The following is a 16,959-nucleotide window of genomic DNA, read 5'->3' as shown; positions in this document are numbered from 1 at the left end:
GAGCACCCCTCCTTCACCCCCCCCCCAGAAAGAAGAAAGTCAGCACATGTGGGGAGTTAGCCTTGAGAGACCTGGGTTGGGTTCTACTTCCTCTAGGGACTTCCTGAATGACCTCAGGCTGGTGCCTTAGGGATAGAGTTTCAAAGGTTTTTAGGCACCCAAAAATGCAGCTAAACATCTAGTGGGGTTTACAAAGCACCAAACCTTCTAGGTGCTTTTGAAAATCCCATTAGGTGCCTAAATACCTTTGAAAATCTGAGCCTTAGTCTCTCTGTGCCTCAGTGGTCCATTTGAACAATAGGGATAACAGCACTGCTCTCCCTCAGAGGGGCTGTGAGGAGAAATAGGTTAGATATTGTGAGGCGTTTAGACCCTATGGTGATGAGGCCACATATGTACCACAGGTAGAGTGGGAACTTCCCTGGGTTTTGGCTGTTCCCTGGTTTTGGCCCACACACCTCAAATCTCCCTCTTTTCTGAATGTAACTTCAGCTCAGAGGGCTTGGCTGCATTTCTTCCTTTGGAGTGCCCTGCATTCTCTCTTCAACACCTCCCACCCCTGCAGAGGGATTCCTCTTTTTACAGGCTCATCTAAGGACTTCCAGATCTTTAATTTAATTACCAGCCCTTTCTTAATTGCACCCTGCCTCTGTTTGTAAACAAAACACTGCGCCCCTGCCCCAGGGGCACAAGCTGGGAGCAGCACCTCTCTGCATAACTCACATTCCACATACATGCAGTGCTGTTGTTAAGAGTTCCGTCTGGGAGCACACCTCCCTGTCCCACCTAAATAATGCCCCGTTCTGAAACCTGTTCTCTGCTTGTGAATGCATCCAATGAAGTGAGCTGTAGCTCACGAAAGCTTATGCTCAAATAAATTTGTTAGTCTCTAAAGTGCCACAAGTCCTCCTTTTCTTTTTGCAAATACAGACTAACACAGCTGCTACTCTGAAACCTGTCTACTTGTGATTATCAGTCAAAAGTCTTTGCATGAAATCCTGGTCCCACTGAAGTACATGGTAAAACTCTACTGACTTCAAAGAAGCCAGGGTTTCATCGTTTGTCTTTTAATAGCTTTTTGTTGTCTTTTGTGAAATGAGATATGTGGTCTCAGTCCAGGTCGTAGTAGGTATTGTAGCCATATATTTAAAAACATAATAAAATTTGGAAGTCTTAGCAATTATGGCAGTCTTAGCACTGAGGCCAAGAACTGAATGAGCATGGAGACAAAAATGGCCTTCTGCTCTTGGAAGTGATCTGCTCTAGAACAGTTTTTAGGCATTGGTGGCGTGGTGGAGAAGCTTACACTGCCCCTGTTCTTGCTCTTCTTAATTTATGGAGGCCTGTACTCTGTTTTAGTCTGACCATATGGTATCTTGCACAAGCACCACAGTCACTCAAATGAAGATTAACAATCCATTCCACATCATGAAACCACAGATCCTGCATTCTTCATGGGTAAAAATGGATACGAGAGTATATAAAAATAACTGTAAAATAAAAAAAGAAAAGAAGAGAAAAGAGATTCTTGTTCAGCTAACAGCCTAATTAAACCTGAAGAATCTTTGTTAGTGGTGGTGATAAATGAGAAGGAAAATACAGGTTAGTTTAAAATCCCAGACTGAATTTGCAAGGATCACATTTAGAAAGAGCCTATCATTTTACTTGTAAAATAAGCACATCTGATATGGAACCAGTGAAAAGCAGCCCACTGGAACCCCCACAATACCATGTTTAAAGTCACTTTTCAGAGAGAAATCACAATTTAAAACAATGGTGCCTATCCATTGTTCAGGATGTGTCAATATGTTTGATGGAAGTCCATTTTTCATGATTGCATGCTTATGATTTTCTGCTAAACTCTCTTCTATTTCAGGTAGGTTCTTAAGCCTCCCTCATCGTAGTAGTATCTAAGGCTCTGATCCACAAGTCTCATTTTTAGGTTCCTAAATCCAAGTTTTATGGTTCTACTGTGAGCTACAAAACTCCCACTGTGCCGTGTAGGCACCTACACTCACTCGGCATTTAAGTTTTCACATGTGAAAGCTCCCTCAGCACCAAACTTTCTGTCTCTGGGCATGTGCACTGGTGCTTCATGCTAGGCATATGGATGCCTACCTCCTGCCTAAACCCTAGAGTTATGTTATCCATGAACCAGAGGAAGATATTGCTCATCTACCTAACTCCTCTGCTTTAGGTGTACTCAGAGGCTGCGGGCTGGATTGGGTCTCATTCAAAATCTGTCTGGAAAAGGCAGAATCCCATTCACAATCCAGCTGGAGGAGGTGGTGCCCATGTTGTAACTTTTAGCCCAGTGGTTAGAGCCATCCCTGGTAATGCGGGAGACCCCATCCCCCTTCTCTGGAAGTGGGGGAAGAAAGGATTTAAACAAGGGGGTCTCCTACCTCGCAGGGGAGTGCTCTAATCACTGAACTATAGGATATTTCAATGTTGGAGCTTCCTCTGTCTCTTCTTTTGAAGCTGTTCCACTGGATAAATAATGAAAGAGTGACTGGCGCAGGGGGACAGGATCCAAGTGGGTGCTCTAACCACAAGGCTATGGAATTACTCTCTCTCTCGCTCCCACTCTTTCTGGCCAACAGACTATTGTAAGTATTAATCCACAGTGGAACACTTGTTTTGTGTAGTATGAAGCAGCCACCTAAGTCATTCCTACAAGAAACTACTTAGGTGCTGAAACTGTCTGACTCCAGGAGAGGGGTTCTGGTTTATGGAACACTAAGCAGAGATAGGCACCTCCCTGAAGCCTGGACTTAGGCACCTCAGTCCGAGAGAGGTCCAGGGTTTAGGACACACCCTTTCTCTTGGCATCTCTCATTGACTAGCTTAGGTAACTCCTTGCTTTGTATGCTGGCTTATGGTGGATCGCATTCTACAGTGCCTCTCTCTTCCCATTTGTTGTATAGGGCACCTAGCTCAGACTTTGTGGATCATAATGTTGTCCCTGGATTTTCTAGGTGCCGCGTTGCTGAGCATTGCAATGCCTCCATCTCTTTGTGGATCCAGGCATAAGTGCCTTCCAGTAGTAAATTGATGGCCATGACTAATATCTGTCACAAACACTTGTTCCCTTTACAGAATGCTCACCCTCCCAATTCACTTACATCCTATTTTTCTGTTTTATCCCTTGTTGTGTTCCATCTGATGTATAGATTGTGAGATCCCTGGGACAGAAACAGGGCTCTTTTTGGTAATTGTCTGGACTGTGCCTAGCAGAATGGAGCCAGGGTTCCTGATTGTGTTACAGTAATGCCTAAAAACATCAAATATTAAACAATAACCCACCCATAACCCACTGTTGCTTAAATATTGACACACACTGGCCCATTAGCACCAATTCTGCCCTCAGATTTTCATCCACAAGTCCCATTGTATGTGTTTCTGATAATGGAATTGGATCCACCATGCTTAAGCCATCCGGTGTAACTGGAAGTGTAATCAAAATATTAAGAAAGGTCATGCAGTTTGAGCTGTTTTTCTTGGTGCAGATGGACAAGGGAACTGAGCTAATGCAAACTAAAACCATGGCTGTTATAAGGGTTTGTATTGTGTTGACACAGTGGAAAGCAACACAGGATGTAAGATTTTGTACATCAAGCAAAAGAGATATGCATATTTACATGTATACCGTGCATACAGCATAATAAGAACTATTCAAAAGCAATCATGAGGAAACAATTCATTAAGGGCCCAATGCAACTCCCACTGTAGTCAAGGGAGACTTTCCATTGAATTCAATAGGTATTGGATCAAACCCTAAGCCATTCAGCAGGTTCAGATTTTCTTATCTGAACTGGAAGTGTTAACGTTCAGGTTCAGAGCTCTCATATCTGAATCCAGAAAGTAATTGTGAGGGACCATTCAGCAAATTTTCGTAGGCTTGAACAGGTAATCTTTTGTTATTCCGGAAAATGGTTTATTAAGACTTTACTCAAAAGCTTTCTGTTACTACACAGAAAATTATAGCACAACAAGCAGATTATCTGAAAACAGTGCTTTAGTGCCCTGGAAGCAATACCTAACTTACGAATTGTTATTGCTAGATTGCCTGGAATACATTCGTAACCCAGATGCACATCAAAGTTTTATAACCCATGCTAAAAATGATTTCAAGCTTTTTTCAGCCACAAAAGATCAAACCTTTAAAATAATAGCATGGAAATCCAATCTGAGTAGAAAAGCAAGCCACATGGTTTTATTTTCCTGTGGCATGTTTTATTTAATCCCACTGTAGACACTATAGTCCACTAGTAATAAAACTGGACAGCTGAATGGATCTACAGGCATTACCCTTTCTTCTGGTGTTATACATATAGTTACTAAAGTATGCTGTATGCCTACAGGGAGCAGGAGAGGTTAATTCAACAGGTAAGGAGACTGGCTTCTCTAATTTTCAGTCCTTGGAAATATCTTCCCAAAGGGTATGGATTTCTTTTCCTTCCATGGTTTTCTTGAGATCAATAAACTGCTATAACAGTAGATAGGAGAAGCACACATTGTTTGTATAGTCACACTTACTGTAAGGGACACAACATAGTCTAAGCACAGGACAGAGAGTCAGGTGTGTCTGAGTTTTAATTCCATTTCTGCAGCTGTCCAAGACAACACAAAGTCAAGTGTTAGGGCCAACATTTTCAAAAGTGGCCTCAATTTGTGCGTACCCAACTTTAGACACCTCAAGCCTGATTTTCAAAGCCCTGAACTACTGCAGCTACCACTGTCTTCAACTGTAAACAACCAAGGTCTAGATCCACAAAGGGATTTAGGTGCCTAACTACCACTTTAGGCACCTAAGTCCAAAATTCCGATCCTCAAAACTTCCACTCAGCTGCCGCCTAATCCAGTAGGCACCTAAACTCCCATCACTGACTGAGTTTCCATCAAGAAAAGTCCCCTAGGTACCTACATTTCTGCCAGTGTTGCACAGCTACATAAGGTCTGATGCCTTGTGCATGCCCAAGTCCCAGCAGCTTCTCAAACTTGGCATTTCCCCACCTATCTTGCCTGCAGAGCCCAATATGGAAGGACTGCTCAGGGGCCACCATAGAGCATCCCTACCAGATCAGACACGCAACCACAAAATACAGGTGGAAGTCCCTTTCCACTCCCCATAGCCCAGTGGTTACAGTACTCACTGGGAGTACTCAGTGGGAGAACCAGTTTCAAATCCCTTCTTTGTCTGACATGGAGCAAGAAATGACCCCAGACCTCTTAGGAGAGTACCTGAACCTCTGGGCTCTGGATATCTTGAGGTCTCCTGCTGAAGCTGTTCCATTTTGTATAAATAATTAAATATGTATTGGAAGAGAGCCTTGAACCTGACTCTCCCCCATCACGGGAGGATGCCCTCACCAGTGGAGCATAGCATCACCCTCATGCTCAATCAATAGTTATACTAAGTGGAACAGCTTCAACAGGAGAGAGCCCCATCCCACAATACCTAATAGTCTGGTGGATATGGCACACAACTAGAAAATGGGAGAGTTGTGTTCAGCTCTCTGCTCTGAATCAGGCAGAGTAGGGACTAGAACCCAGGTCTCCTTCAGCCTGAGAGAGTGTTCAAACATTAGTCTATGGGGATGGGGGTCTACCTCCTTACTTTTTTGTGAAAAAGGGCTGATATGGCTTATGCACCTAACTTCAGGATAGGGCTCACAGCTGAGAATCCCAAGCAAAGGAAGCTGCCCAAGTCCTTTTGAGGGGTGGAGCTTGGGCCACACCCCTCACCTTCCTATTGGTTATCTTAGACAGCTCCCCACTTAGCATGCTGGGTTTTGTGAATTTGGAGTCTTAGGTGCCTAACTCTCCCAGGCATTGTATAGAGAACCTGGACACCTAACTCAGGGCCGTGGAGTCCATCAGGTGTCAGGGCACCTAAAGTTAGACATTGCAGTGGTGACCCTGAGTCCCATTTGTAGATTTAGCCCATCACTGTATGCTTGTAACTCCTGCATACAAATTTATCAAATGCTGTTGTATTCTATAACGATGCAGTTTTCTGAAAGAGCTGATTTCAGAGTAGCAGCCATGTTAGTCTGTATTCGCAAAAAGAAAAGGAGTACTAGTGGCACCTTAGAGACTAACAAATTTATTTTATTTATATTAAATACGTTAGTCTCTAAGGTGCCACTAGTACTCCTTTTCTTTTTGAAAGAACTGAGTGGCACACAACCCTGCAGTCTGCCAGTATTAACACCTTGATAATCTAGAACAGTATTTTTCAACCTGTGGTCTGTGGACCCCTGGGGGACCGAAGATTATGTATAAGATTTCCAAAGGGGTCTGCACCTCCATTTGAAATTGTCCTAGAATGCTTAAAATAAATATGCCATTTGCAAACTCACTGCAACTACATTTCTTCCTCCTGTGTTTTGTGAAAACAAGATTATGTTGGGAAGATGAAAGGCTTGTAACTCACTGCATGAAAACCTTGACATTTGTTTTAACAATCTCTGAAAAATTGAGAGTGTGTGTTCAGTGCATGGCAGCCCAGCTCATTTAAATAAAAAAAGGTGAAATGCCTGTCAGCCTCATGCTCAGAGGGAAAACTCAGTTACAAATTAACAGAGAAATCTCCAATGACAGGGACAATAAAATGAATTGCCTTTTTTCTTAGTTCACAGAGCATCACCTACACAGACAGTTTTGACTTTTCTGGTTGGGCCAGTGTCACACGTGTGAGCTCTCGTCACATAGTTGTGTCCAGCATACAGCCAAGCAGACAAAGTCGGTCCTTGTGTGGGATTTAATAAACACTATCACAAAAACTCCTGTCCTTTGCCAAGACAGGACAATAACCCTGATGAACAGCTTTCCTCCAGCGGGGTTCGCTCACAGACTTTAGAAAACATACACACTCTCTCTCCAAGGACTCACCAAGTTTCTTTTAGCCTGATCTCTCTCCCACCCCACAGCCACGACTTATTTTCCTGTTCTTCCGTATCCAGCAATGGTGCCTGATAGGCCATGGAGCACAGCTTCAAATACCCCACACCGTTTAGCACTTTCCTATCTGCCCCTGCACTCCTGAAGTGCTCAAAGGAAACCAGAAGCCACCCAGGTAGATACAAAGCCAAACTGCACAGGATACAACCTTCCTTGCTCATACCCAACACAGCTGAGCAGATGTGTGCACAGTGTAGCCAACCTGACAACACATTCATATTATTGTTACCTCTTCCTTGTGCCCCCTCCCTCACTTGTTCTCTCATTCAAATGTTGTGTCTTTTCTTTAAACAGTCTATACGCTAAAGAATTTATTATTGGTTTGTACAGACCTAGCACAATGGGGATGTGACCCTGATTGGGGCCTCTGGGCTTTACTGGAACACAAAGAGTAAATAAATAGTAAAGAGTCAGTATCATGCCCCATCTCATCCAGCAAAACAATTTCCCCACATCCTATAACTTAACTGATTCCTGTTTACTATGATCACACTATTATTCATAGGTTGGGCTTAAGGGTTTAGTGGATAGTTTGTGAGATGATTCTTTAGGGCAGTGGTTCTCAACCGGGGCTCCGCGGCCCACTGGGAGACTGCAATCCCTTTTAGGGGGTCCACCATGCAGGGCCGCTTGGAGTCCTGAGCCCTGGCGGCTGACGCTCGGAGTCCTGAGCCCCAGCACCCTGCGGGTCTTAACTCCCCTGTGGAGTTAAAGCCCAGAGTCTCAAGCCCCAGCACCCTGTGGGTCTGAAGCCCAGAGCCCCAGCACCCCGAGCCCTGAGAGAAGCCGCCCCACAGGGCAGAAGCTCCAAGCCCTGGCGCCCCACAAGGCAGAATCCCTGAGCCCGGAGACCTGAGCCTTGGCAGAAGCTCCCCACAGGACAGAAACCCGGAGCCCTCAACCCATGGGGATAAAGTCCCAAGCCCCGCACCTTGCAGGCCTAAAGCCCTGAGCTCCCCCCAGCACAATGGGGCATAAGTCCCCCTTTCCCCAACTGAATCCCAGAGCACCCTCCCCCCCTCTGTGCCATGGAGTTTTTATAGCATGTTGGGGGGGGGGCTCCAAAAGAAAAAGGTTGAGAACCCCTGTTTCAGGGTACAACCACATTTAATCAATTCAATTTTTTGGGGGGGTAGGGGCTTTTCAGCTCCCATCCTAGTCTCTTACTGTAGGAGAAATAGAGCTCAGAAGTTTGTCCTGGTGTTTGTGCATAGCTGCTAACAATGCCAGAAGTTTTGCAAGTGACAGTTCAATTATCTAAATAAATTGTAGGTCTCTGGAGGGCAAATCACTGGAGGAGTTTGTGTGTATGTTAGTGAAGTTTAGCATTCATATGGTAGTTTGCAAACACTCTATGTGGTAGGATCCCTATTGTACAGATGGGAAAACTACAACAGAAAGATTAAGTGACATAGTTACGTCAACAGAGGAAGTCCACATCAGATTTACCATTAGAAAGCAAGAATTCATTGCTCCTAGTCCTGTGCTTGTTCCTCTAGAGCAGAGGTGGGCAAACTATGGCCCACAGGTCACATCCAGCCCACGGAACCGTCCTGCCCAGACCTTGAGCTCCCAGCCAGGGAGGCTTGCGCCAGCCCCTCCCACTGTCCCCTCTTCCCTACCGTCCCTCTCCCCCACCTCCTCAGCTCACTGTGTCACCAGCGCTCTGGCTCACTGCTCCTGTGGGGCATCGTGGTGGCATGGTTGGCTTTGCCTGGGCAACGGGGCTGCAAGCTCCTGCCACTCTGAGCGGCCTGATAAGGGGGCGGGGAGCTTGGATAAAGGGCAGAGGGTTCCGGGGGGAAGTCAGGGGCTGGGGAGCAGGGTGGGTTGGATAGAGGGTGGGGTCCTGGGGGGCGGTTAGGGGTGGGGGTGTGGATAGGGGTCAGGGGACAGGGAGTGGGCGGGGGGGGGGGTTGGATAGGCATGGGAGTCCCGGGGGGTGGATAGGGGTCGGGGGGGGTTGGATGGAGATGGGGTCCCGGGGAGCTGTTAGGGGTGGGGGTCCTGGGAGGGGGCGGTCAGGGGACAAGGAGTGGGGGGGTTGGATGGGTCACAGGTTCTGAGGGGGGCAGTCAGGGGGCAGGAAGTGGTATGGGGCAGATAGGGGGTGGGGGTCAGGCTGTTTGGAGTGGCACAGCCTTCCCTACCCGGGCCTCCATACAGTTTTGCAACCCCAGTGTGGCCCTCAGGCCAAAAAGTTTGCCCACCCCTGCTTTAAAACATTCTGTTTCTTACACTGCTGAACTGTGTCTCTTTGTGGCCTGAGATCACTACTGGTCACTTATCAGAGAAGTTCTGTTCATCCTTTCTAGGGAATGCTAAACAAACTGCTTAAAGATCACAAACTTCATGCCACTGTCCCAGTGAACTCATTCTTCCTTATGACAGGCTCAAAAGGAAGAATGAGCCTAAAGAAAAAATAAAACTATGGTGCTACCAAGCCAAAAGGAAATACAAATATCTCCAAGCCAGTCAAAATGACCTTTCACAGAAGAACACTTCATTGAAAGCTTATCATGAGTGGCATTTTTTTGAGTGGGCTGTGTCTTAAAGATTCCAGATCTAACTGGAGACTGGTGGAATGGATTTTTCAACAGCGTGGAAAGACATGAGAGCGATCACATGAGGTGCTGAAACCATAGATTAACTGATGTTAAAATTAACTTCAGAAAACCAGAGAAGTATGAACATTTGCCCATAAAATACAAACGTTAATTTTTCATTAATGAAAAAAAGTTAAGAAAAGTCACATTTCATTGGTGCAATTTTCATCATTCTTACTGTCATTAAATAGCGATTTCACTTTGCACTTAGCAAAAAAAAATCTGTGTGTGTGTGTGTGTATGTGTGTAGGGCTGTCAAGGTTAAAGAGTTATTTATTGCCATGTGCTGCAGTAAGCTTGTCATGGACTCTGCTAATTGGGATGCTCTCTTTCTCTGAGCACAGGGTATGTTAAATTGACTTGAATCAACTCATTCAATTATTTTATCTTGAGCTTAATAATTGCATTTCCTTCTACACTGTACTTTCATTAAACTTTTCCTGCCTGATAAATTCAGTGCATTTGGCAATTAAAAGAAAATCAGTAAAGTAAATAAATATATAAAATTCTCTGTGGCACTAGGGTGACCAGATAGCAAATGTGAAAAATTGGGAGGGGGGTGGGGGGATAATAGGTGCCTATGTAAGAAAAAGTCCCAAATAGCAGGACTGTCCCTATAAAATCAGGTCACCCTATGTGGCACTCAATCTGATTACGTTTTTTGTAACTCTTCTGGTTTTTCTACTAAAAGCAGCTTAAAATAGTGTGGTGGTTCAGTGGTTAAAGAGTCATTATGGTCAAACATCTGAGTTTTCCTATTTATTCCTTATCCCCGATTTCCATATCAAATTAGCTCAATGTAAATACTAGAGCAAGATTGCAAGGGAGCAGCTCCCCAATCATTTCACCCTCCTCTCTCCAATCTCCTTAAAACTCATCTCTGCCATGATGCCTACACAATGGAGTGCTGTGACTACTGCTTATTATACTATCATACTCATCTCACTGCTTCCTTGTGACTCCTGCCCCCCAATCTGTTTGTTGATTCTACCTATTGTTTCTCATTGTGTGCTTAGATTGTAAGATATGACTGGTTTCAGAGTAGCAGCCGTGTTAGTCTGTATTCGCAAAAAGAAAAGGAGTACTTGTGGCACCTTAGAGACTAACAAATTTATTAGAGCATAAGCTTTCATGAGCTACAGCTCACTTCATCGGATGACTGTAAGCTATCTGGGCACGGGACTCTATTTTTACTATATGTTCTTACAGCAGCTAATACAGTGGAGCTCTGATCCCTAATTGGAGCGTCTAGGCACCACTTCAATAGACAATAATAATAGTATTTTTTCTAACTGTCAATACACTGTGCAACTTTGCTAATGGTGCCTGAGGTACACTAGAATTGAGTTTACTCTTATGCAAAAGATGAACTGGGGAAAAAAGTTTGTGATGCTATGACAAACCCCCTCCACTGGAGACATAAAAACAGGCTTTGCAGATGTTCATGCTCTCCTGGCTCCACAGCTTTGGTATAACAGGGCAGTGGAGTTCAGATTCTCCTGAGTTCCCCTTAGTGACCATCAGATGCCCTACTGGGCCCCTCAAACTTGGTTCCCCTTCATGTGGATGGCATACATTGCTGGAATCCTTGGGCTATGTTCCTCCTTGGTGAGGCTCAGATGCCCAGCTGAGTTCTGTGGACTAAGCTTACTTTTAGTGGGGCTTGGATGCGGCTCAAAGTAGATAGAGCAGCTCCTCGTAAATATGACCCTCCTTGTCCTTCCTAACATACTTGGATCAACTCTGAAATAGTAAACAATGAAATTGTAATCACTGGGTTTAAGAGTCAACACTTTACTGAGATGAATGACAAAGTTCATACACATCAAAGCTACCATCTCAGTCTGGCTGCTGATTCAGAGCAGAGATCACTGCATTGCTTTACAGGTAGTTCACACTTGGACAGCTTTCTTTGCGCCCATGAGGGTTAGAGTCTAGAGAGATGGGTTTTTTTTTTTAAACCATTCTGTAAGTTTTAATTGGATTCTGGAACATAAGCTGACAGTCTCCAGAAAATAAACAATATATTACTAAGCATCTGCAAACTGGCCAATGTGACTTCCTTTCTTTTGCAACTTTATTGTCCCAGCAGCACTGACAATAACCAAAATAAAAATCTTAGTAAACTAAACAGAAAAGGCCCTTAAAGGAACAGTGTCAGTGTGATGCACAGGATTTAAGTTTCTTCACTCTAATTAAGGTTAATAGTAGTTTCATGGATACAGCCTCATACAGTGAGTTCAAAATCTACCTCAGAGAGTGGGCAGATTGTGCCAGAAAGAAGGGTGCCTTAATTCCTTAAGTCATTTTCCCAAAATGACATTTCCATGTGGTGCAATTTTCAACTATCAGCACAGCATGATGGGCAAATGGCTTTGAGTTCAAATGGGGCTGAAATTAAGAGTTTCAATTTCTGGAAAACCGCTTGCTACAGCTGCAGTTTTCTGTTCAGCTCCCTTGTTCCAGCAGTAGCTTGTGTTCACTGATTGTTCAGTAAAAACATCTACACTATTTGCTTTTACTGGCATCTGATTAGGTAGCAACAAATCTTTCCCTTGGTGTAATTTGTTCTTTACAGCGAACTCTTCTTTTCCTGACATGTTTTGAGTGATTTATATTAAACCCATAGAAAGGATACTAGTTTTCAATAGTTTCTCGAGAAAGAAATACTATCATGACAGATCCCTGCTTTTCAGTAACCTCTCAAATGAGCTGTGCTAGGTGAAGAGCCCAGTTGCCTGTCACATAGAAATGAAGAGCACAGGGGGATAGGATCCTGTTCTGGTGTATTTGTATAGCTTTGCTCATTTTCTCGCCTCTCTTACAGCGAGAGTATTGGCTTCATGAAGGTGTATGTTTTATCTAGAACTGACACTGATAATGGTGTCTTTATGTGTGCACTAATATACAGTTGTCGAATCACTGTGACTACAAAACTGTATTCCATTCTCACTGACATCCAACCATGCTCTGAAATGTCATGGACTGGTTTTTTTTGTTTGTTTGTTTTAAAGCCACAGAGCATATGTAGAAGTCGATGTGTAAACTCCCTTTACAGTGAAATGAAAATATTTGAAGTGATTTTTGAAGGAAAACCCAATCAGACTGTCACCTGGTTAATTCTATCTTCGCACAGCAGCTTATATTTGATTTCCTTATGAAAAGGAAAATACCACCCATAATGTCTTTCTGTGCAGAACAAAATTGACACCATTTTTCTTACTGGAAGAGTTGGTACCTTTGTGAGGTTTAAGAACTTAAAGCAGGTATAGCAGTATTCATTAATCTGTTACTTCAATTCTGCAGCACAGAGTGCAAATAAGACAGTCTGGGCTGTTTGACATAGGCATGCATTTATGTAACAGCTGTACTGCAAGTGAATTCTTGTAATATATCAGAAAAGTAGGCTGTATCCTTACAAGTAATATTACAATTCAAACGTCTGTTGACTTTTGAAAACTAAAGTTTGTAAAATTGGTTCAAAAAGCTTTACATAAATCTAAACCAGCTTGATTCCTACACTCACCGCAGTTTTAAGAAGTCAAACATAGATAGATAGATAGATAGATAGATAGATAGATAGATAGATAGATAGATAGAATGTTATAGCTAACCTGAACACTAACTGGAAAAAATGTTTGCCAGAAATTATAGCACAGATCAGTTTTGGTTAGATAATGGGAAATCAGTGAACCAGGGAAAATCTTTTGAGGGCAGGATCTCTGAAAATCAGACCACTTAGGTGTCTGATACAGATTTAGGTCCCTAACGTCAGGCACTTAATTTTGAATATTTTGAACATACATGATAAACTGTTGCCTCAGATAAAATCAGCTGTGTGAAAGCTGAACCGTCAGAGAGAAATTATTTCACCTATAGTAAATTGCTACTTCAGTCTCTTCATACTTCTTGAAATATGACCTGGTGAACACCTGTGACTAAATCATATTATTTAAAAAACTTGTAATACTGCCTTAGGACAAATTATCTTTCACTAATGGATACTTTTCTCACCAGGCTTTAACTTTATCTTAATCTGCTATCATTTTTCTTTGCATTAAATAAAACTGACCATGTTAACTAATCTGTACAAAGACTCAGTGTAGCCTCAGAAAACTTTCGTGTTTGGAGGCATGAACACCAGAAATAAACTGAAATTGCATTAATCTACTATATTAGATTGGCAACAATATATATTTTACCTATCTGCATTTGTACCTTTTATCGCCTGTGGGTCCATAAAAGTCTAGATCACATTTCAGGCTTTTGGTAGGAAGCTCACCTGTCTGCTGAGAGAGCTGTAAGTGTGAAGACTGACACCCCCACTGAAGTGAGTTGTATAAAGGGGATAAGTTTACATCCAACCCGACCAAAGAGCCATTCATCAGCTAGGTACCTGCTGGCATCCACAGGGACACAGGTCACTAAGAGGAGTAGATCTCCTAAAGCCAGACTGGAGATGAACAAATTAGGAACATTTCTCATGGACTTCACAGTACAAAATATCTTAATCAAAGTGATATTGCCAATAAGTCCTATCAAAATGATGATTCCATAAATAGTTGGAATAGCATACAGGAAACCTGGGTAGAACCAATCATCACTCAGGATGGAAAGATTTGCACTTTGATTGATGGAGATGTTGCAAAGAATAAAGTTATCCACTTCCAAGTCTAGAAGAAAACACTCTTCAGAAGCCATTGTCTGAATTCAGTTCTACTGGAAGATAATTTTCTTGTTCAAAAATCCTTACATAAAGGTCCTTGAGTTGAGTTTTCTTGCTGTATGCTTGTTTTAAATAGACAGAAGAGACTGAACGTCATACATCACTGTGTGATTTTTTTTAAAAAAGTCACTGAACAGAACTATTTCCATAATCTGGAATCAGTTTGATCCTTGAACTTTTCTCCCTCTCATTCATTGGCTTGTGAATACGTATTACTCAGTTCTAAAAGGCCATTTACCAAATTAAGAAACAAATAGACGCAAGGCATTTTCAGAATCCAGGCTAGTTAAATTCTCAACATCAGCACACAGTTTCTGAGCAGAGTTCAGTCTGAATTACATGAATTACATTTTGCAAAAACTTTTGATTGTGGCTGTCAAACTGCATTTCCCAGTCTCTTCCGGTTCTCAGAACCTGCAGCTGTAGGCTGGGTTTAAATGTGAGGGAAGGGAACAGCTCTTTTAAAGACTCTGATCCTATAGGCAGGAACCTCTGGACGTCAACACTCTCCCTGTTTTGTAGGAGGATAGCAAGCTTGCTTAAATGATTACAGTAATAGTATGAAAGCTGCAGGCTTCTGCTGGAGAATGCCAGCCACCTGCTGGACAATTTAATCACTGCCTGATCACAAAAGAAGTCACTGTTAACTCTTTAGACCAATAAAACTGTTATTGTTACCCCTTGTTTTTTTCAGTATTATAAGCAAAAAGAGCTTCATTGTCTCATTTAATTCACTCTTGGGTGTGGTTCAGGGAATGCCTTAGAAAAACGACTGTTTAATTAGCCTGCAAATACCATGGTTTGCCCAGCAATTATTCCTTTGCAACTGAGAGTGCTGGCATTCTAATATTCAATCTGCTTCAATAAAATAAAATAAAATCATCCCCCAGGACAACTCCACTGAACTTGACCAATGAAGACAAAATCAATATTATAGTTAGCCTAGGTAGACGCTTATGAAAACTAAGCAACTGCCATAAGCCTGAAATCTGCACATTAGTGGAAACGTCGCTATAATTGAGGAATTCCATGGCAACCATGGGGAGTGGTAAATTTTACTGTTTAACTCAGGAATTTCTATTTCTGAGGTGCTTTTCATGCTAGTGATCCAAACACTTCTCTTCAATGTAATTGTATACACAGAACACTAATACACATTTAGATGAAGCATGGGGATGATGTATCTAGGTCACTCCAAGTACTGCCGGTGATCTTTCTTATAAATTAATCAAGGGACCATTATGACTAATTCCTCACTGCTTTATAACAGAAATGCAACTCACAATATGAGGACTCTGTCTTCTGAAGGAATGAGGGTAAATTTAAATCACACTACAAAATTCAATGATGTCATGTAATTTGAAAGTTACCTTTGCAACTGGTTTTGACCGAAAGCACACCTATATTCACTTCTTACCCACTATTGTAATAATCTTTGTATAAAATATGCCTTGTGAGGTATCATTTGAAAACTAATAACTTGTTGGTCAATAATATCAAGGTGAAATATATGTAGGAACATTATTTGTAAAATTATGACTTCTCCTTGCATGCTGTTGTTAGCACATGTTCAAACCCACAAAGCCCTGACTAGGAGAAAGGTGTTAAACAGGTCTATCCTAAACAAAGGAATGTGTGTTTACCTCAATTTACATATAAGTAGTAAACAGGGTCCCTGAAACAGCAAAAGGGGTGAAATGGCAGAAGACAATGAAATCTGCATTTCAGCATTCATAGGGGAGAAGAAAGAGCATGGAGCCATCTTCTCCATGAGACTTCCTGTTGCCTTTTTACTGTTTGAATACACTTTGATTTGAGGAAAAAAGAAAAGGAGTACTTGTGGCACCTTAGAGACTAACGAATTTATTTGAGCATAAGCTTTTGTGAGCTACAGCTTACTTCATCTGATGCACGAAAGCTTATGCTCAAATAAATTTGTTGGTCTCTAAGGTGCCACAAGTACTCCTTTTCTTTTTGCGAATACAGACTAACATCGCAGCTACTCTGAAACCTTTGATTTGAGGGTAATCCTCAGAAGAATACACGTCAGAGGGTGACTGGACTACAAAACTGAGGAGCAAAAACATCCCAAGGCGTCTCTCTTTCTCTTTCACCTAAGAAGACAAAGGAACCAGCCTTGATGACTCTGGGGGAGATCCTGTCCTGAGAATTTGTTCAGCTATGTTACTGGGAACCTGTGGTAAAGATTTTACCTTGAATCAAGTCTAGCTTGTTAAGTTTTAGCTACTAGGAACCGTTTTATCTTTATTTCTCCTGTGACCATTTCTGACTTTAATACCTTGTACTTGTACTCACTTAAAATCTATCTCTTCGTAGTGAAATAAACTTGTTTTATTTTTAATCTAAACTAAGCCAGTGTTGTGGTTAAACTGGGCTGTGTGGTAACTCCAGTTAAAGTAGCAAACTGTTGAATATTGACTCCTTTACAAGGGCAGTGGACCTCTAATATCCAAACTGCCCAGGAGAGCACTGGACAGTGCATAACACACATTTTGGGAAAAGCAGAACTGGGAGTGGGTTGGGTTCACCCTGCAGATAGTAATCAAGGCTGTTGGAAGTCAGAATGCAGCTGGTGCTTGCTGACAGGTTCTTGGGGTCAGAGATATTGGACCAGGGCTATGCTATACACAGACACTCAGG

The 16,959-nt window shown here is 42.5% G+C and overlaps 1 protein-coding gene across 1 annotated transcript in view; it reads right to left on the bottom strand.

Annotated features, from left to right (window-relative positions):
- GRPR (gastrin releasing peptide receptor) overlaps positions 1-14,778 on the bottom strand; it is a 37,904-nt gene extending 23,126 nt beyond the window's left edge. The window contains exon 1 of the mRNA XM_038375894.2: positions 13,855-14,778. Coding sequence (XP_038231822.1) covers positions 13,855-14,273 — 419 coding nt within the window. The 5' untranslated portion in view covers positions 14,274-14,778. The remainder of the gene's footprint in view (positions 1-13,854) is intronic.
- Positions 14,779-16,959: the final 2,181 nt, after the last annotated feature.

Source organism: Dermochelys coriacea, chromosome 1 (assembly GCF_009764565.3).
Source record: "Dermochelys coriacea isolate rDerCor1 chromosome 1, rDerCor1.pri.v4, whole genome shotgun sequence".
In the NCBI taxonomy this organism is placed as follows: domain Eukaryota; kingdom Metazoa; phylum Chordata; order Testudines; family Dermochelyidae; genus Dermochelys; species Dermochelys coriacea.
The sequence above is the reverse complement of the archived record's forward strand: the minus strand, read 5'-3'. Positions and strand labels throughout refer to the sequence as shown.